Here is an 18,223-nt window from a genome sequence, read left to right as displayed (position 1 = left end):
ATCTGAACATGAGGAAGTTTAAAGCATGACTATTGAGTGTATCTCTGGAGCTGAGTATCTCAGGTATTCCTGTTTCTGGGTGTGACAGAGTTCCTAACATAGCACAGCAGAAATCACTGCCAGAATAAATTACAAAAGAAAAACGAAGTAACTGCAATAATGAACCAAGAATTACACAAATTGCCTCTCTAGTTTATACCTGATTACTTGGAATCACTGAAACAGAGTAGTGATGCAGTCTGGTTTGCTGTGTGTTACCTTGGCTCTAAGAGGTGACATGTTTGATCTGTCACTGGAATTATTTCTCTTACTGTAGCTGCTTATGCAGAACTTACTGGTCATTAGCTCTTCATATTACTTTGTAGGGTCCAGGTTGAAATTATTTGTTTTTCAAAGTGTCCTGTGGGATTATTTAGTGTTAAACAAGGGATGGTTTTCACTTCCCTGTGCCCTGATTGCCTGATGTGGCTGTAGAGATGTTAAGATTAAGTACAGTAAATCTCAAAGGAACATGGACATGCAATTCATTAATTTACTTGTAGAGACACATCTATTATAATCGTTTTAACAATTCAAAGCTGATGATAAAGTTGCCAGCTTTATCTGGAATTTATAGTGTGTGTACTAGTGTTTTACAATGCGTTTTCAGTTTTTTAATATTATGTAGCTGCTTGGGAAAGTGTGATTGTCCAGGGTTGCCACATATCTACAGCTGCTTGAATTCATGAGTGGCTTGTGGTGGCAGGGCATTAAATAATGAGCTGCATTTATTGGTGACCTTGTCTTGGGGCAAGGCATTGCACCAGCCCTCAAACATTGCTGTGAGAACCAGTTTGGTCTCTTATTTTCATAAATGCATGGAACATGACTTCTTTGACAGGGAAATGTTCTTAAACTCAACCTCACCTGACAGCTCTCTGTTGTGGATGATATGGATTTACAGGTTGGTAGGCAGCGTAGGTATTTCTTTTGCTGTTGCTGTTATGAAGAATTATTAAGTTGCTGTTCTTTGAGAGCTCTACAAAGTCTAGATTAAAGATACACTTGAAAAGGTAGCAGTGCTTTTAATCTGAATTTGAAACAGTACAGTTCTTTAAGATGATTGTTTTAGAGTTTTGCTTATAGTAATTTTTCTGAGCAAAGGCAAAATGGCAAGTTATTAATGCATATAATTTAAAATGTAAGTTGTGGAGTTTAAGTTCCTTATTTCACTGTAGTGCTATTCAGCTGCTGGCTGAAAGACATAAGTAGGCAGAATATGTTGTATAACTTCTTCTAAGATGACTTGTCACATAGGATGGAAATAGGAAAATTTTCTCAGTCATGTTGGACAGCTTCTGATGTATTTGCTGTATTCAACTAAGAGGAGAAAGAATTACTCATGCCAGTAGCCATTAACTACAAAACAGTTTCCTGATTTTCCTCTGGAAGTTTTTGAAGTTCATTTCCTGTTTCTTTTTGCTCTTGTTTATAATTTATTTCCCAGAGTCAGTTATTAGAAAAATAATTTTTAAATAGTAGAAATAGTGATTTGATTAATCAGATTTGGTTTTGTGACAGGACTTGTGGACTTTCATTATATCAAAAGTTATTGTCACACATTCCTGAGATAATGTATAGTTTACATAGGGAGTTCAGTATGGGGTTCATGGTCTCTAAACACTACAAAGGTAGAGTGCAAGATGCAGAATTTGAGTAAGATTTATCTGAATTTTCCTGTAATTACATCTTTTGAGAATTCACCTAATCAATGCTTCGTCCCAAACAATATAGTGGATGTGAGGAAAAGTCTACAGCTTAAAAGGAATTTGCAATAATTCTATTTATCTCCTGATGGAACAAGCCCCCAAATTAAAAAAAAAAATATTACTAAAGCTTCTGGTTTGTTTTTTAACAGCACTTCAAACGCTGATAATTATAAGGGAGCCTAGCTCACCTGAGTAAACATGCATTAAAGATGAGTAATTAACACATTTATTTCCTCCATAGTGAAGTTTTTTTAAGTTAAGCACTGTGAGGTGTAATCCTGCTGGCATAGTGGGAGCGTTTTATATGAGGAATGCTCATCCTGTATGATTCTGCAGCTTGCTGTCCATAGATGGAACTGTTGGAATATGCAGGTATTTTCTGATAAAAGCTGATGCTTTCATCTTCTGCAGGGACATCCTGATAACAAACTTGGATGCATCAATGAGCTACGCTGAACTCTGTGATGAAGTGCGTGAAATGTGTAACTTGCAACAGGAGCAGCCAATTACCCTCAAGTGGATTGATGATGAAGGTATTGGACTGAAATACTTCTCAGGGTTTGTTGTTCATTGTTGTACAGAGGAGAGGCATTGAGGAACTTGTATGAACAAATAGTCCGTGAAGGTATTTTTTTCCTAAATACTGAACTACAGAACCCTGTCCTGGAGCAGGAAGCTTGGAGAAATAGGGCTCGAGAAATGGGGATTGATTGCAGTAGCTCTTGAATTCACTTCTACAGAAGCACCTTGTCAAAGCCAGGGCCTGCAGAACTAGAAATGAATACAGAAAGGTGGAAAAATACCAAACTGGTTTGGCTAATAGTTGTAATGGTGTGTTTTGGTTTTTTTAATAGCTCTCTTTGCTGATGGTGTTGTTTGAGTGAATGGGATTTCAAAGTACTAACCTTGGAAGGAGGTAGCTGGAGGTAGTCAGAGAGACTCAGCCCTTTTTAAGAGACCAAGGAGTAGTATTAACACATGTAAATTTTACTCTTTATCTTTTGAATACCAAGAAGGATGGGGCAACTGTACCAACCTCGGTTTAATGGTGGTGTAATAAAAAGTAACTTGATCAGAAGGACATGGAAGATAATTACATTGCCTGTGCTTAGCTGGTTGAACTGCATGCCTGCTAATAAAGGAAGATTATTGCAGGGAAGAAGAAAACCCCCTGAGTTTTGAGTTGGAGGATTCTAAGACACGAGCCCTGTTAAGTGTTTTTGTTGGGCTCTCTTTTGCATTGGCTTTTTGAAGCTTACTTAAATTAAAACAAATTTATTTAGTTTCTGTTCTATTAAGTCTTTTGCTCTTATCTTGGCTAAATACATACCTGTACAACCTTTTTCTGATTCCTGGGTCTGAGTTGTTGAGTTTCAGCCAATCTGCTGTGTTGGCTGTCCTCGATCCTCCGGGGTTTTGTGAATTATCCTATTTCTGCATGCAAGTGTTTCCACTTATTGCCACATGGAATTTAAGTTCATTTGACTGATTGCACAAACAGATGTTCTCTTTGAACTAACTAAAAGCAAACAATTGCCGATGGCTTAATGAATAAACAAAAGCTACCAAGAGATGAAGAAAATAGATTTTCTGTTGGGCTTTTATAATGTTTCCTTTTTTTGACAAGATCCAAAAATTTTGAACTATGAATAGCTCACTCATGATAAAATCCCATAAACATATAAGAAATATGTATTGTTGATTTGCAGTACATTATTCTTGCATTATTGCTGCATTTATAGATCATGAACAGCAGTAGCCTTCAAAGAGAGGTAGCTGGGCCCTGGATTCATCATTTTACAAAATAATAATGTTTTTTAAGACTAAGAAATAATAATTTATTATGTGGCTTGACACTGGTGTCATCACTTGGCCTGGATATCATAAGGTCACCTGTCACCCAAGGTGTGCTGCAGGAAGGTGGCTGTTCCACAAAGGGACAGGGGTTCAGAGTGGAACCCTTGCTTCTTTGCTTGCTCTCAGTGCATTGTGATGTACTGTACTTCACGTGTGTCTGCTTAAGTGGATTTATGGATTAATTATCCAGTTTTAACAAAAATAACCCTCCCAAGGTAATGCTGATAATGTGACCCCAGGCAGACAACAAGAAAATTGGGGGATCTTTAAGCATATCTGTTCACTTTTATTTTTTTGTTATCTTATAGGATAATTCTTCTACTCAGTTTTGATAAAATTGGAAGGAATAATTGTGTTGTTCCATTTTGCTTTGATCAAAATGCCAGCTTAATATCAGGTGATTAAAAGAAAGGCAATAGTTGAAGCTGGTACATTTTTTACTAATTGAAATTCATCATTAAATTCTTTAGTGGTAAATTTGCCTGTGTGTTGCTGTTTTTTTTCTTTTTTATTTATTTTGTTAGGTGACCCCTGTACCATCTCATCTCAGATGGAGCTGGAGGAAGCCTTTCGTTTGCATTGTCAGAACAGAAGTGAAGGCCTGATTATTCATGGCAAGTATTGCACACTTCAGGAACCCCTGTGTGTCTTATAATCCCAACAGCTGCTTAAGTGGGAGGTTGGAGTGACTCCCTTTCCTGTCAAGTATCCTGGAGTTTGATGCTGAGAAGAAACTGGAGCTCAAAGCTGAAACTGTGCAGGAGGCTTTGAGTTCAGCACTGCATGAACTCCAATTGTTCATGCTTTACTCCAGGATAAGCTCCTGCCAGTCTGGAACCTAATTTTGATTGCATCTTTTCTTGTGTAGAATTATTTAAAGGATTCCAGAAACTGTCTTTGTGAAAATATGTTAAAGGAAAAAGTATTACTGAGAATCTTTTACCTTAAAAATCTAATGTTTTTGTTTTAGTTTTCCCAAGTATTCCAGAGAAACCCGGCATGCCTTGTCCAGGAGAAGATCGTGAGTACTAAAATCTATCAAATCTATCAAATTCTAGCTAATTTTTTTTTCAGTCACAGGGCAAAGAAACATATTAAAAGATTTTCATAATCTAGTGCTACATATGTGTGTATCTGTTTTCCTCAAAGAATGTAAGATGTTTAACATTTTGTCAACAAAGAAATTGCATAAATCAGTGTTGTAGCAGTGTTTGAATGTTTCTGAGGATTCAAGATGGTTTTTGTAGTTGATACATTCAGAGGAAGAGACAACAGGATTTTAGATGCATATTTGAATGTAGGCCTTTGCTTTTTTTGTTTCTTTTGGTTTTTTTAACTTTCAGGGAAAAGAACTGATGTACTGAAGAGGAAGATAGAGCCATTTTAATAAAGAGGTTATTAATCTGTATAAAAATAATCCTGTGAGAGGTAGATAAACCTCCAGAGGAAGGACACATAATTGATATGGTTTACCTATATTTCAATAGCCTGAACTGCACAGGGATAAAAGGATTAAATAAGTGTATAGTCAGCTCTCATTACAGAGTGATGGCATCAGAACTTTAGTTCATATCTTGGTAAATGTTAGGGAAAGGAATGGGAATAATTGGGTGCCAAAGGTAGCAGATGATGCTTGGCTGCTCACAGGAGTATAAAGAAAAGCTGACTGAAGAATTTGAAGGACCTTTGCTCTTCTCTTTGAGAAATGTAAGGGGAGATAAAATTAATTGCTTATAAGAACAATTATAAGTAAGTAATGCATACTAGGAGAGAAGTACTTGGTTGATGAGGATTTACATTGACAGACTGGCTAAAGATGAGCAGTGTAGTGGTAATAGTTGTGAATGCTATTTTTAATCCGAAATAATGCTAATATGCTGATAATTACTTTACTGACAACTTCTATGAAGATGGAGAGAGGTGAAATAAATACCAAAAAAGTTAAGAGTCCAAATATGATTTTCTACATTTAAACTACAGTAGATGAAAGGTTGACTGTAAAAACCAGGTAAGTTTTCATGTTGACTGGGTTTTAAAATAGTTTTTTAGAAAGGAAAAAAATAAAGTAAATGTGCAACATTAATTTCTCTGGTTTGCTGAACAAGGACAACTCTACTATGATTAGAAGAGTTGAAGAAATTGTCCCTGAGACACCTAATTTAATGAACTCATTAAAGGTGTGGATATTCTAGTAGTAAAGTTTTTTGTGTTAATTTGTTAGCAGTTTTAGTTCTCTCAGGCCATGAGATGAAGTGCAGAAAGCCCAGCTGAGTGTGGCTCAGCTGACCTGGTTATTGTGTCTGTAGGGTATTTCTCCCTGTATGGTTTTACAGGTCACGTTGAATCACACTCAGATTGTTTAAAAAGCCTGTTTAGTTGGATGTGCTTGATAAGGGATCTCTGCTCAGGTTTCTCATTGTTTCATTAATTAATTTGATGCACATTACCCATTGCATCTGTGGGGCCTGCATGGAAATTGGGCCTTGTGTCCTAGGTATAACTATTTTTTTGCAACAGCACTATTAAATCGTATTTAAATTGGAATTTAGCATAGACTGATGCATTTGGTGTTGTGGCTTGTTAGCCAAAGGCCCACAACAAACACCTGCATTGCACTTGAACTGTATGGAAATGTTACTGGTATTGGTAGTAGAGTTTATTTCAAGGACTGTTTATTTTGTCAGGACTGAAATATTGTCCTTGGTTCAGAAAATATTCATCCTGTTTTCAATACTTATTTTGTCTTTATTGCTGTGGTTATATTAATAGGAAATCCTTTTAAGAGTGAGTGTTATGTAATAGATGTATATGTTTTCTGGAGCATCACGTTTGTACTATAAAGGAGCTTATGAGTTTGCCTCAGGTTTTTTCCAGAGACAAATGAACAGTGAAGTAGTTGGTCTATCCAAAAATGAGCTTCTACTTAAATTAACAGTTCTAAATGTGGATTACTGGTTTGTGACAGAACTACAGACAGTTTGAAATGGAGTTTTTAAATAAAACTTTTCAGTTGTGAAATAAGTGCATTTCCAATCTTTCGCTTAGGTGTGTCCATGTTAGGTCATGGAGTGGCTCTTTCCAATAGTTTGTGATCTTCTGAAGTGCAAGTTTGTATTTCTGTAGGATTGTAGGGTTTTTCTTTCCAGCTCCCTCAGAACAAGAGTCCTTTGGAAGAAGAATGCAGGAATACAGACTGGAGGGTTTGCATTTATGTTGAAATTTAACGATAGAGTTGCTGCCTATCCTCACCTTCCTTAAATTGATATGGTTTTGAGATTGTACCAGCCCAGCAAAGCTTGAAATAAAAGCCTGTAATCCATTAATGAAATAAACCACACGACTAATACTTCAATTCCATTTGCATCACTTTAGGAAATTTATTTCTGTGCTTGAAGAACCTTTGTTCTTATATTGATGTGATGCTGTCTGAGAGACAGAATTTGCACAGTCTCCAGCATCTGCACTTGTATTGTCTCTATTCCTTTGCTCCTGGATTTCTGTGCTGTTTATTGGAGCCAGCCCCAGCTCCCAGTGTAAGTGCACAGCTGTGGTTACAAGCGGCTCCTTTCCCTGAGCTAACTGCTGGCAGTGCTGCTGTGAGGTGACAGCGTGGCTGAGACATCTCCCATCCCTTCCCAGACATTGAATGTGACCTCTCCCAGGCATTCTCAGCATCTGCTGGACTGGAGCCTTGGGTGCTTGACCACTGTTTCCTGATAAAGATGGCAGACTTTTAGCCCGGTCTTGCGTTTCACTTTTACTTTTTCAGTAGATGAGCAGTTCCTTTGGAAGTGAATAAAACAAGGTTGTTTCAGAGGCATTTGGTGTGTTCTCTCCTGTGCCCTGAGGTGCCAGCGCTCCTGACAGCGCGTGTGGATCCCAGCAGCTGATTGGCAGCTTTATAACTTAGTTATTGGAGTCTCAGCTTATTTACCCTGACAGATCTTGATCTGATTTATCACTCTTGGTGCTGCAGTGCATTGTGTAACACAACACATCCAGCTGAACAATTCCCATCGATCTGTAGGACTTCCCTAACGGAATTGCTGGGTTTATCAGAGAAATGCTTGTTTTGGTGACATCAGCTCCTTGACATCCATGCCATGTTTTAGTTGTGCCTCAGCTGCTAGCTACAGCCTCTCAAGGGAGCCAGTACCACCCGTGCCTGGATACATGAGGCAGAGATGTGAAAGGGAGAGACGGGGGTAACCAGTCTTCCATTAAATATTTGCTCTTAATGTTCGAGCTGATCCTGCCTATTGTCCTCGGTGTCTAATGGTATTCACGCAGCAGCATCCGTGGGATAAAGGGAAAATGTTTCATTTCATACCTACTACATTGTAAAGAATTACATGCTGAAGAGGCTAAAGAATAAAACCCAGTGAGTAATGCATGCTTTTTCTGTAGATTTTGTGTCATCATTGTGGTTGCTGTTGCGAGCGGCGGGCACTGACGCGGGCTGTGTGTACGTGTGCTGCAGGAGAGAAGAGAACTCAGCATTTTGGTTATGGTACAGTCGCTGTGCCTGCCACCCTCCTTTGCAGCCATGGATTGTTACAAATGCAGAGATTCCTGCTGCCTCTGTGCGTAGGGATATGGCTGAGAGACCTCCTGGAAATGCTGATAAAATTACATTGAAAGGACTCCTGGGGAATGTATTTTAGGAGGAAAGGAACGGAAGAGTGAGTGATGCTGCTGCTGCTAATGCTGGAGATTAATGAAAGAAATGTATCCCAAAAACCCTGACGGTATGTGCTCGGGGCCTGTTTATTGTAGGATTGCTGATGTAAAGGCTAATCATTTAGGAGCATCATTTTCTGAGGCCTTTTTGTTTAATTCTGCTTAGTGGATTGTCATAGATGGCTGTTTTTTAATTGTGAAATACTTGTTTTGAAGTAAGGGTTACTTAGTTTCTAATTTGTTAGAACCAGCTGTGCTAGTTCACTTCTGCTTAACAAATAGATCTGTGTATTTAATATTAAAATTCATCTTGGGTTTGGCTAGCTAGTGCCAGCAAATTTTAGGGTTGTTTTGCTGTTGGCTTCGTTAAATAGAAGAATGCAGACCGGGAAACCTTTAAATCAATTAACAAAAGAGCATGAATATGTTTGTAGTGTTTTAGTACTTATGACATTAGTGTGATAGTTTTTATTATCTAATATTTCTGGCTGATTTTGCTACCTTATTTTTTTTGGCAATGATTACACTGTTGTGCATATTTCCTGTGTTCTTTGTTTATCTGCTCAGTATTTTAGCATTAGGTGTTTGGACTTCATTTTCCCACCAAGCCATCTTTCTTGAAAATTTCATCATAGGCTTGAGTAAAGGTATCTTAGTAACCTAATTGTTGTTGTGGGCTTCTTATTTTGCATACAGATATTTGATTTTGCCTTATGTCCTGCCTGATGCTGCAAAATAGCTTTAAAAGGCTTCTTGCAGGAGTAGTGTGGCCTGTAAATATTTTTCTAGCTCATAAGGCAGGTTTTTCCCTTCATTTGTTACTGTATTGGCAGCAGTGATTAGGTTATTCAGAGCACGTGAACCAATTTAATCCCCCAATGAAGAAAAGAACTATTGCCACCATAGAGACTGTTCTGAAGATGTAGATTGGATTGCACTGGATAATTAGGCAATTTTGAAACTGCTAGTAACCCTCTCCTGGATTTTAGTAATTGAACTGGGGGGAGGGAGGGACTGTACTATTTTAATGTAAGATATTTTTGCTTTGGATTTGAAAATAGCTGTGTCATAGTTTCTCAAGAATACTTGAAATCTCTTCCTCTGTCTTAACTGCACCACGTCTGTATGATATGTGACATTTGAAAAAGACAGATTGTGAGGCAGTATAAGTTATTGAGAGCAGAATTGTAGTTAAAGGTCTGATTTGCTTATAATAATGTCATGATTTTTAATTTTAAATTATCTCAACACTTTTCTTAGCTGTGGAACATCCAATAAAGAATAAAGGGGCTGGACCTCCCTTTTTATAATGCAGGCATAAAATTATGAAGTGCAAGTCTGATTGTGGGATTTGAGATCTGCCCTTAATTAAAGGTATTGGGTGTCTTAGCAGATGTTTGTGTTCCAATTTATAAACTATAGACTAAAAGTACAACAGACTAAGGAATGCATGGGCTGGTTTTTAAGGTGTCATAGCGAATGATGTGTTCTTTTTTCTTTATTCCACTTCCACTCTCCTAGCTCTTACTCAGAATGTAGTATATTAAATGCAGAAGGGATGTCACCTGGTTTCAGAAAGCTTCTCTTTGATGTACTGTCTAGTTCCTCTCTCTGTCTTATGTCTCATATCTGCTTATAAGTTGGAAAATCCACTCTTGATAATCAGGCACTTGGGTAACAAAATGGACAAGGCAGTGATGAAGCTTTTTGATTTTGCTGGAATTAGTGCACGTTTGTGGGCCTGCTAAACCTGAGTTAGGCCTGTGTGTTTCAGTAGCTTGGAAGAGCTGTTTAATACGTAACCTCCTCATTTATACATCTGAGGTTAATTATATATTATTATACTTGGGTTCTGTGTAATCCTTTTGGAAATTAGTTGCTCTGTGCAAGTTATATTTTTTTTTTTTTTTTAATATACTGAACTGAGCCACGGAATTCACAGCAGAGGCCTGCAGGGCAGGTATATGGGCTCTTCCAACATTGATCTCCTGGATTTTGGAGTTGCTGTGAGAAACCAGACTGTGTGTGTGATTGTTTGGAGTGGAGAGCACCAGGAGCAAACCTTGGGAGGCTCTGATAGCAGTTGTCGCCTCTGAGGGCTTGCAGTACAAGTCTGGGTGGTAAATAAAGCAAAAGGCAGCAAACTTGAGGCTTGCTGACAGGGTGGCTCCCAGGAGAGGCACTGGAGAGCCCTGATCACTGTCAGGGAGAGAAGGGTGAGCAGATTGTGCAGTTCATCCTGAAACCACACGGGGAAGGAGCTGCCTCGGGGAGTGGAAAAAGGAAAAACTGATCTTCTCAATAGTGACCAGAAAGTGTCTTATTTGTAACTCGAGTTCTGTTGCTATTTCTTCTGCAGCTGTTAGGGCTTGTCCTTGAATTGTTAGTATGGGACATGTTTAAAAGGAAACCAGAAACTCTTTGAAGGCAGTACTTCAGGATTTTAGGATGGCATTTATTTTTAAAGTAAATTACTACTACTACTAATGCTATTCTGTGCTTCTTCCAATAATTTAGGTTCTCATCCAGTGCTCTTCAGTAAAGCAGTGCAGGTGCCCTGTGACCAGCACAAGACTCCCTGCTCTTTACTTTGTCAACTCTGATAAAAAGTTACCTAACTTTAATTTCAGGTTTATTCCAAGCACATGTTCTGAAAACTTTTGGTAGTTCTGTGATGATCAGCTTCATGTGCAGTAGCACTTGGCAATGCAAGTAGAATTGTCCAGGTAACTCTGAAATGAGTGGGAAAATGGATATATGGGACAGGCCACAACAAGTGGAATGTTTCAATGCAAGGAGACAAGACTAGGACTTCAACTTAGAAAAAGACAATTTATCAAATATGCTAAAATTAATTTTAAAATCATGTTTGGCACAGCATAAGATAAATTAGCTGTTTTCTAAAGGACAAGAAGCTGGGGAAATGGGACTCTTAGAGGGAAATCTTCTAAAATGTTTTGTCATGGATTGGTCACTAGTTAGCATTTTGTTTTTCCTTTGATAGTCTCAATTTATGTGTCATAATTTGCTTTTTAAGATTAAAAAAGTAAGACTCAATGAAAACTAGATCTGGCCAAGTTTTAACTGGTGACACTTGAACAATGTGGATTCAGTTCCTTCTGATCGCTCTCTCACTCAGGCACAAGAATTGAACTTCTCCCCACTTTCGGTTACCCATAGATATGAATTACATGTGCTCAAAGGATGAAAATTTTCTTGAAAATGTATGCTGTCAAGTCTAGGGTAAGACTTCCTGCAAGTCTTAAATCATGCAGACTGCTGCTGAGATACAGCAGAACCAAATTCCTACAGCAAACTTCATTAGGTTGCTCCTCATTTTTGGTTGCTTTCTTCACTGATCCCGGAGTATATAAAAGACAGACTTTCTGTTATCAGGCTTTTATTTATAACAGAAAGTATTGCTTCATGGATGTACTAAGACATAGAGGTTTGTTTAAGAACAAAATAGTGGCCTGGAAGTGGATGCAGATGCTACAGATTGCTTAAATATTCAGAACTTCATTTTGCTTTACTTCTGTCCTAAGTTAGCTAAATTAAAGAAAGAAATAATTTAAATAAGTACCGGCTCAGTACTCTTTCAGCTTGATCAAACATTCTAATGCAGCTCCTGAATGATGCTAATAGAACATTAAATTCACTTTTCATTGCAGTAAATCTTTTAATGAAAGTGGTTTTTATTTTGGGAGAATTAATGATTCAATCATCAAAAGAAGCCTTTGGACTTATTATTAACCATGCAATGCAAGTTTGATTTTGGGGTTCATGTGACCACTGACTTTGTAACCAGAGGAGCCAACTGCACATCATGAAAGGGTGTGAATTGAAAATTACTTACAGGGCTTAGTTAGAGAAGGGAAAATATGAACCTTTTTTCTTTCCTAAACAAAAATGTTAATCACCTTCAGAAGCATGGATCCACCACCAGTTGTCTTCTGGCCCTTCTCATAACATTCTTGCAAATTGGAGCAGCAAATAGAGCAGCATTTGATCCTGTGTCTGGGACAGCCTTGTGAACAGCAGGAGCGTCAGCACAAGAGGCTGAGGAGGGAAGGGCGTGAGCAGGTGGTGATCTCTGATCACAGTGTCTGATCTCTGATGTGCCCAGAGATGCTCAGAACCAGCACATGGTCACTGCTGGGGCAGCAGCCGCTGACTGGACTTAGTGACAATTTCTTGAGTAACTCTTGGTATATTTTGTTATTAAGTACATCAGATAATTTGCACATAAAATCAGACTTGTGAGTCAGAGACTCGCTCCAAATGAGCTGTTAGTGCTGTTGTATTTGTGGCATTGTCTTTGGAGGTGTGACTTCCTCACCTTGCCGGGCCACAGAGCCATTTTAGCAGCAGGATTTGAAGGTGAGCATCCAGGAGCTCAGGCACGAGGGAGCACTGGGGATGTGTGCAGTGCAGGTGGGACTCAGCTGCCCCTTCTAAAGCAGGGGGAAGGATGTTCACCCAGCTGAGCTGCAATAAATCCTGGGTAAATGCTGCTACTCTGTGGGACATTTGTTTCCCTGTTGGTTCTCCACTGATCCTACACTTCCTTGGTCATTGTTGCTGTCTTAACTGTGCTTTTTCTTCACAGAGGTTGATCTGACTTTGTAGTTAATTTTAGTGTCTGTTGGAAAAGAAAAGGATGGGGAGATGGTTTCCAAAGTGCTAATCGGCCTTAAATCAAATTTTAAAAAGCTATCTTCTGGCCATTTAATATTTTGCAATAACTGCAAGAGGTCAAAGCACTTAATACCTCCATATTGTTAAGGATGCTCTTTTCATTTTCCAACTTCAATTGTACATAGCAGCTTATTCATAATAAAAAAAAGAGCCAGTTAACATTCAATGTATGCCTTACAATTGCTTTCTGAGGCATGTTAATAGTTTCAATGTAGCTATTTGTAGGAAATTAAATAACAGATGTTGAGCAATGTACTGTCACAGTGTACTTTAGAATTTAGCGTCCCAAAAAATGTGTTCTACCTTTATATGTAATTTATCAAGTCCAATCTATCTGAAATGCCAGTATCAATTTCCCCCTTGTAATTCATGAGTTGGTTTTGAAAGAATGCTCACTTGTGTGCTCAGCACAACATTAAAAGAACAAAACAAAAACTGGGCGTTCTGGTAGTGTCCAGCTGGCAGGCCGGGTAATTGGCCTGTAAACAAGTTGTATTAATCTCTGAGAAGTGATTTGCAGCAATAGCAAATTACCTCTGTGCTCAGGATAGGAGCAGAATTCATTAGAGCTGCATCACATAAAAGCCAACTTCAGAATTGCATTTGGAAATCCAGATGAAGAGGGAATAATTTCTATGGCCATCTTACTGCCCTTCATTGGTGCAAATCAACTGTGTTGTCATTTGGAAAGTAATAGTACATCCTTCTATTTTTCCCCACTTTTCCAAGTTACTTTTTTCAAGGCAAAATTCTCATCCTTTCTGTGAAGCTCTGCAGGCCTCCTTATGGAATTGGGGAGTATCTTCTGTAGAGAAATTCATTTGAAATTAACACTGAACAGTAGACATTGCTTGTCCATTTATATAAACAGTTAAATTTTGTGTGTTCATGTTTTTCCTTAGAACGTTTTTCTACAATATTTTTTAAAAGATGAGGAAAGAAGCCTGAACCCAGTCCTAGAAAATGTCATTGGAAATTCAATATTAATTCTATATTCAGGGTATCCTGTGCATCACTGTTAGTGATGTAGTTGCACAGTTTGACAACAGAGGGAAGAATTGCACAGCAGCAACAGCCAGTTGTTCCCTGCTGCTTTTTAGATAGAGGCAGCTGTTTAATTTTATTTTGAGTGTTTTTATTTCCCTTGTACTCTTATTTGAAAAAGCCTGCATTTTTTTTCTTTCAATTTTCCAATCTTGGAAGTGGATAAAGTTCTGTTACCTTCATTGTATTCAAAATAGGTATTTGTGTTCCCCAATTAAAAATTATCCCTTCTAAGAGCTTAAAATGTATTTGATTTTTTTTCTCTAAACCTTTTCAAATACAAAATAAGGGTTCAAAATAACTTTTTTTTTGGTTAGGTAATGTCTTGTGTTCAATATTAATCATCAAGAAAAGATTACTTCACTTAATTAGGGGTATATCATCTCCTTCAGCCTGCAAGCAGCCAACTCGAACTCCTTAATGAGTTAACTGATGTGTACTGCGAAATAAATTTAAAAATAGCCCTTTTCATTAAGCTCAGTAATTAAATAATCAGACTTGTGTGGTGGCATTCCTCCTTCTAGGTAGCTGGGATTAATCCTGTAAAAACTTAGTTTAGTTCTTGGTTACCAAGAATCATGGAATCAATTTCTTGTTTCATTCTGAAGTGTTCTAGAAACATGTCCCTGAAAATGTTGTTTGGGTTCATTTTGCCATGTGAAGGGATGAGATGCAAAGTCAGATGAGAGCTTTGTTCACACAACACTGACAATAAATTGTTTCTTAACTTAAAGTATGCAATTGCTGCCATTTTATGAGTCTGATTATGGTTCAAGGTGGTTTCTTTGAGCTGGTAGAGCTCCAGTTGGGACTTGTAGGTGATAATGCTTCAAAATAACAATGATCTTGAAAACCCAAACTGCTTTTTATAGCCTGGCATTATCCTTGGGGGAGTTTCTGGGAGGATGTCCCCTTTCATAAGGTTCCTGCCTGCTCAGTTTTCCAGGGGTTGAGGTCTCTGGGAGTACAACTGTGTGGTGCATCAATCACTTGTCCCAGTTTTAGATCCTCAGTGAACAAGTGTGTTTTATTCTCTCAGAGAAATTTAATCCTAATGTGGAGTAATAATAGAACGTGTGCTATAAAGGTGTGTCTTGCAGGAGTTGCTGTTTTCTCATTTTTTACCTTGGCCCCTTTTGGAGCCAGGGAATAGGGATTGATTTGCCTCTGCACTGAACTACAGCAGTCCTGGGGGTCAATCATAGGGGTTCCTGCTTTTTAAAGCTAGTCTATATTAAGCTTAGTTTTTGTTAGACTGTTGCCTCACAAGTACATCACATAAAACCCTGCCTTTGATTTAATATTTATATCATTAATTAGGGAGGTGACTTGCTCCTCTATTTACAGACTTCATCAGTGCAAGCTGCTCATTGACTTATCATTCACTTAATATTCTTCATGTCAGTGATAAGCTAATGTTCAGCTCACAGATGTATTGCGTTGACTCCATATGGTGCTTTGTCTAATGAATTAATTAACTATTTTGGAAAAAATTCCTTGTGGAGATTCTTTCCTCTTGGTGAAAAGTCACCCTAGAAATGGTGGAAGGGTTTTCCATTGGTGTTTGTGTTTGAGCACATTTTAAAGACTTTGCAGTCATTTTGCCAGGTTCTCATTTTAATTTTCTTTGCACTTGGGAAAAGTTTGCTCTGAATTGACATTTGGCAGTTTTTGAAGAGTTGTTTGAGTCAAATGGCCTTATCCAGTCTACATCTCTGTATCTTTGCCGCTTTTGGTGTGCAGTCTTTTAGCTGCTTTGAGAAGCTGGTTGGTTTTCTTTTCCCAAATTATTAACAATTAATTTAATAGTGCACTATCTGTTTCAAATGCTTGCACGGTAAACATTTGCACATGCAAATAGAAGTAGGTATGAATGTTTGGAGATTTGGCACTGTAGATATGTGGAATCACAGAAACTTCAGTGCTTTCTTTGGAAGGGTAAAAATAGAGAATCTAAAATCAGACCCAGTATTGCAGCCAGTGTTCACACATTGCGCGTCAGTAGCCTGTGAGTTTTGGCTTGCTCAGTATAATGTTAAAATAATTTCTTGACAAAGAAACTTTTTACTACTTGTGTTATCATTTGACACAGACAATGTCTCTCTGTTTTTCTATTAAAGTCTTCGTCTTTGAAGTGTGAATGTTTGAAATTTGAAAGTAACATTAAAGATGAAAATGTAAGATGCTTTTTTATTAATTCCTGAGGATTATAATGTACGGTCTGCTTCATTCTGTCAAAATATCAATTATGAAGTCAGTCAGTGTTAAACCTCCCTGTACCCCACAGTACCCACCTGTACCAGCTCTGGGAAGCTGCTGACCCTGGTGGTGTGCAGGGCTTGGCTGTGTCACCCTTACAGCTGTGAGCAGCTCTAAAAGGGACCCCTGTGGCACAATGCTTGATATTAAATATCAATTCTCTAATTAGCCATTCACACAGAAACTGCTCATCTGCATGTAAACAGCGACAATGAAAGTAACTCAGAGTAGATGCTGGGTTTGGCTTAAACAGATCAAATGATTTCTTCTTATGTTTAGGATATATTAAAATTAATCATGGACCTGCACTAGACCTGCCCGGACAAAAGAACTATTTTGGGTGGTGTTTACTATAAAGGTAAAAAGGAAGTGAAATAATGTAACTCCGCAGACGTGTAACATGTTGAACGTTGCACGTGTGAGGTGTTATCAGTACCGAGCACGTCTCACGCTATCGGTCCCGGCCATCCTTTGTGCGTGTCCGTGGAGGTGGCAGGGCGACAGCAGCAGCGCCATTTCCCCGAGGAGCTGTTCCTTTAACAGCTCTGCCCCTCTCACCTGAGGCAGAGCAGGCACGGAACTGTAACGGGATTATGATCATGTGAAGGAAAAAGAGACAGGGCTGCAGGGAAGGGAGAGGCAGCGCTGAAAGCACATCCTGCCCCAGCCGTCACTCACGGCCGCCTTAAAAAAAAAATAAATCCAAATCCCCAGGGATTGTAGCTGTGCGTTGATATTTAGGAAAGCAAGATTGTTCTGAGTCACAACTTGCTTACCCTGCTGTGCGTGGAGCTGCTGGGCTGCCATGCTGCTGCTTTACACCTTTCTGGTTTCTTCCCTAGAATCCATCTACCGCCGGGGAGCCCGAAGATGGAGGAAGCTGTACCGAGTGAATGGGCATTTGTTTCAAGCCAAACGTTTTAACAGAGTGAGTACTGTTGCATGAAACGTTGGGGTTTGCTCATGTTCTGTGCTCATTGTTCGCCTCAGTCTGTGCTTTTTCTGTGTTGGAGTGTTGGAAAGAAAGGAAAAAGCAGGATGCTTGTTGATGTGACATTTCGTCTCTGCGGTGTTATTGGAGTCATAACGAGCAGGAAAAACTTGGCAGCGTTTGAATTTGAGTTAATACAGGATTGGTGGAAATTATTTATTTTTAAAGTCTCTAAAATGCTTAATTTGTGACTGTTTAAGCTGATACATCCTTGGAGCAGTTTCTCCCCTCTCCATTCCTCCTGTGATTTTGGTTGCTTGTTAGCAAAATCTTTTATCTTCAGAACACTTTGCCATTTGTAAAAGTTACAGCTGCTGCCGTGACCTTTAACTGTTTAGAATCTGGAGTACTATGCAGTCTAAGAATTTTTAAAAATTTAAAAAGATTTTTTTATTGAGCTAAAATACAGCTGCATTTTGAGAGCCTGATTTAATCCCCCTAAGCAAGTGAATGTGGCTTTAAGGCTGAGACACCTCCTTCACTTATCCCATTATTCCTGAGTATTGCAGCATATATACAACTGTACTTGGGGGAATTCCACACAAAACCGAGTGCACTCAGAAGAGTTTCCTTCAGCAGGGACATTTTTTCCTAGGAATTGAAATAAAAGTTTTTTCTAAAATTTCCCACCCCAAAAATCCACTGAAAGAAGGAAAAACCCCTTAAAACTCAGCATTATATCACTAAATATATTCAAGATATCACATCTGAATTATCACGTGAATTTGTATATATGCTACAGGAATTCAATTTTGAAAATTTTACTTTTTATGTTTATTTGCTACATAGTAACAACGTATTTCCTTTGAAACACTATGATGCATACTGCCACATTAACAATCAATAATGTTATAGCTAATATTTTAATTGCAATGAGGTAAATAGTGAATATACACAGATTTTGATACCTCATTAGGACACCTGCATTAGGATGTCACAATCCAAA

At 38.4% G+C, this 18,223-nt stretch overlaps 1 protein-coding gene across 2 annotated transcripts in view; it reads left to right on the top strand.

Moving 5' to 3' along the window:
• The window catches only part of PRKCZ (protein kinase C zeta), a 39,813-nt gene that overhangs the window by 1,572 nt on the left and 20,018 nt on the right, over positions 1 to 18,223 (top strand). For both annotated transcript variants that reach the window (XM_062507796.1, XM_062507795.1), the window contains exons 2-5: positions 2,160 to 2,281; positions 4,130 to 4,219; positions 4,576 to 4,626; positions 17,129 to 17,214. In XM_062507796.1, the coding sequence (XP_062363780.1) occupies positions 2,160 to 2,281; positions 4,130 to 4,219; positions 4,576 to 4,626; positions 17,129 to 17,214 (349 nt within the window). The remainder of the gene's footprint in view (positions 1 to 2,159; positions 2,282 to 4,129; positions 4,220 to 4,575; positions 4,627 to 17,128; positions 17,215 to 18,223) is intronic.

The sequence above is a fragment of the Cinclus cinclus genome, chromosome 23 (assembly GCF_963662255.1).
Source record: "Cinclus cinclus chromosome 23, bCinCin1.1, whole genome shotgun sequence".
NCBI classification, from domain to species: Eukaryota; Metazoa; Chordata; class Aves; order Passeriformes; family Cinclidae; genus Cinclus; species Cinclus cinclus.
Note: the sequence above shows the minus strand (reverse complement) of the source record. Positions and strands in the feature narration are given on the sequence as shown.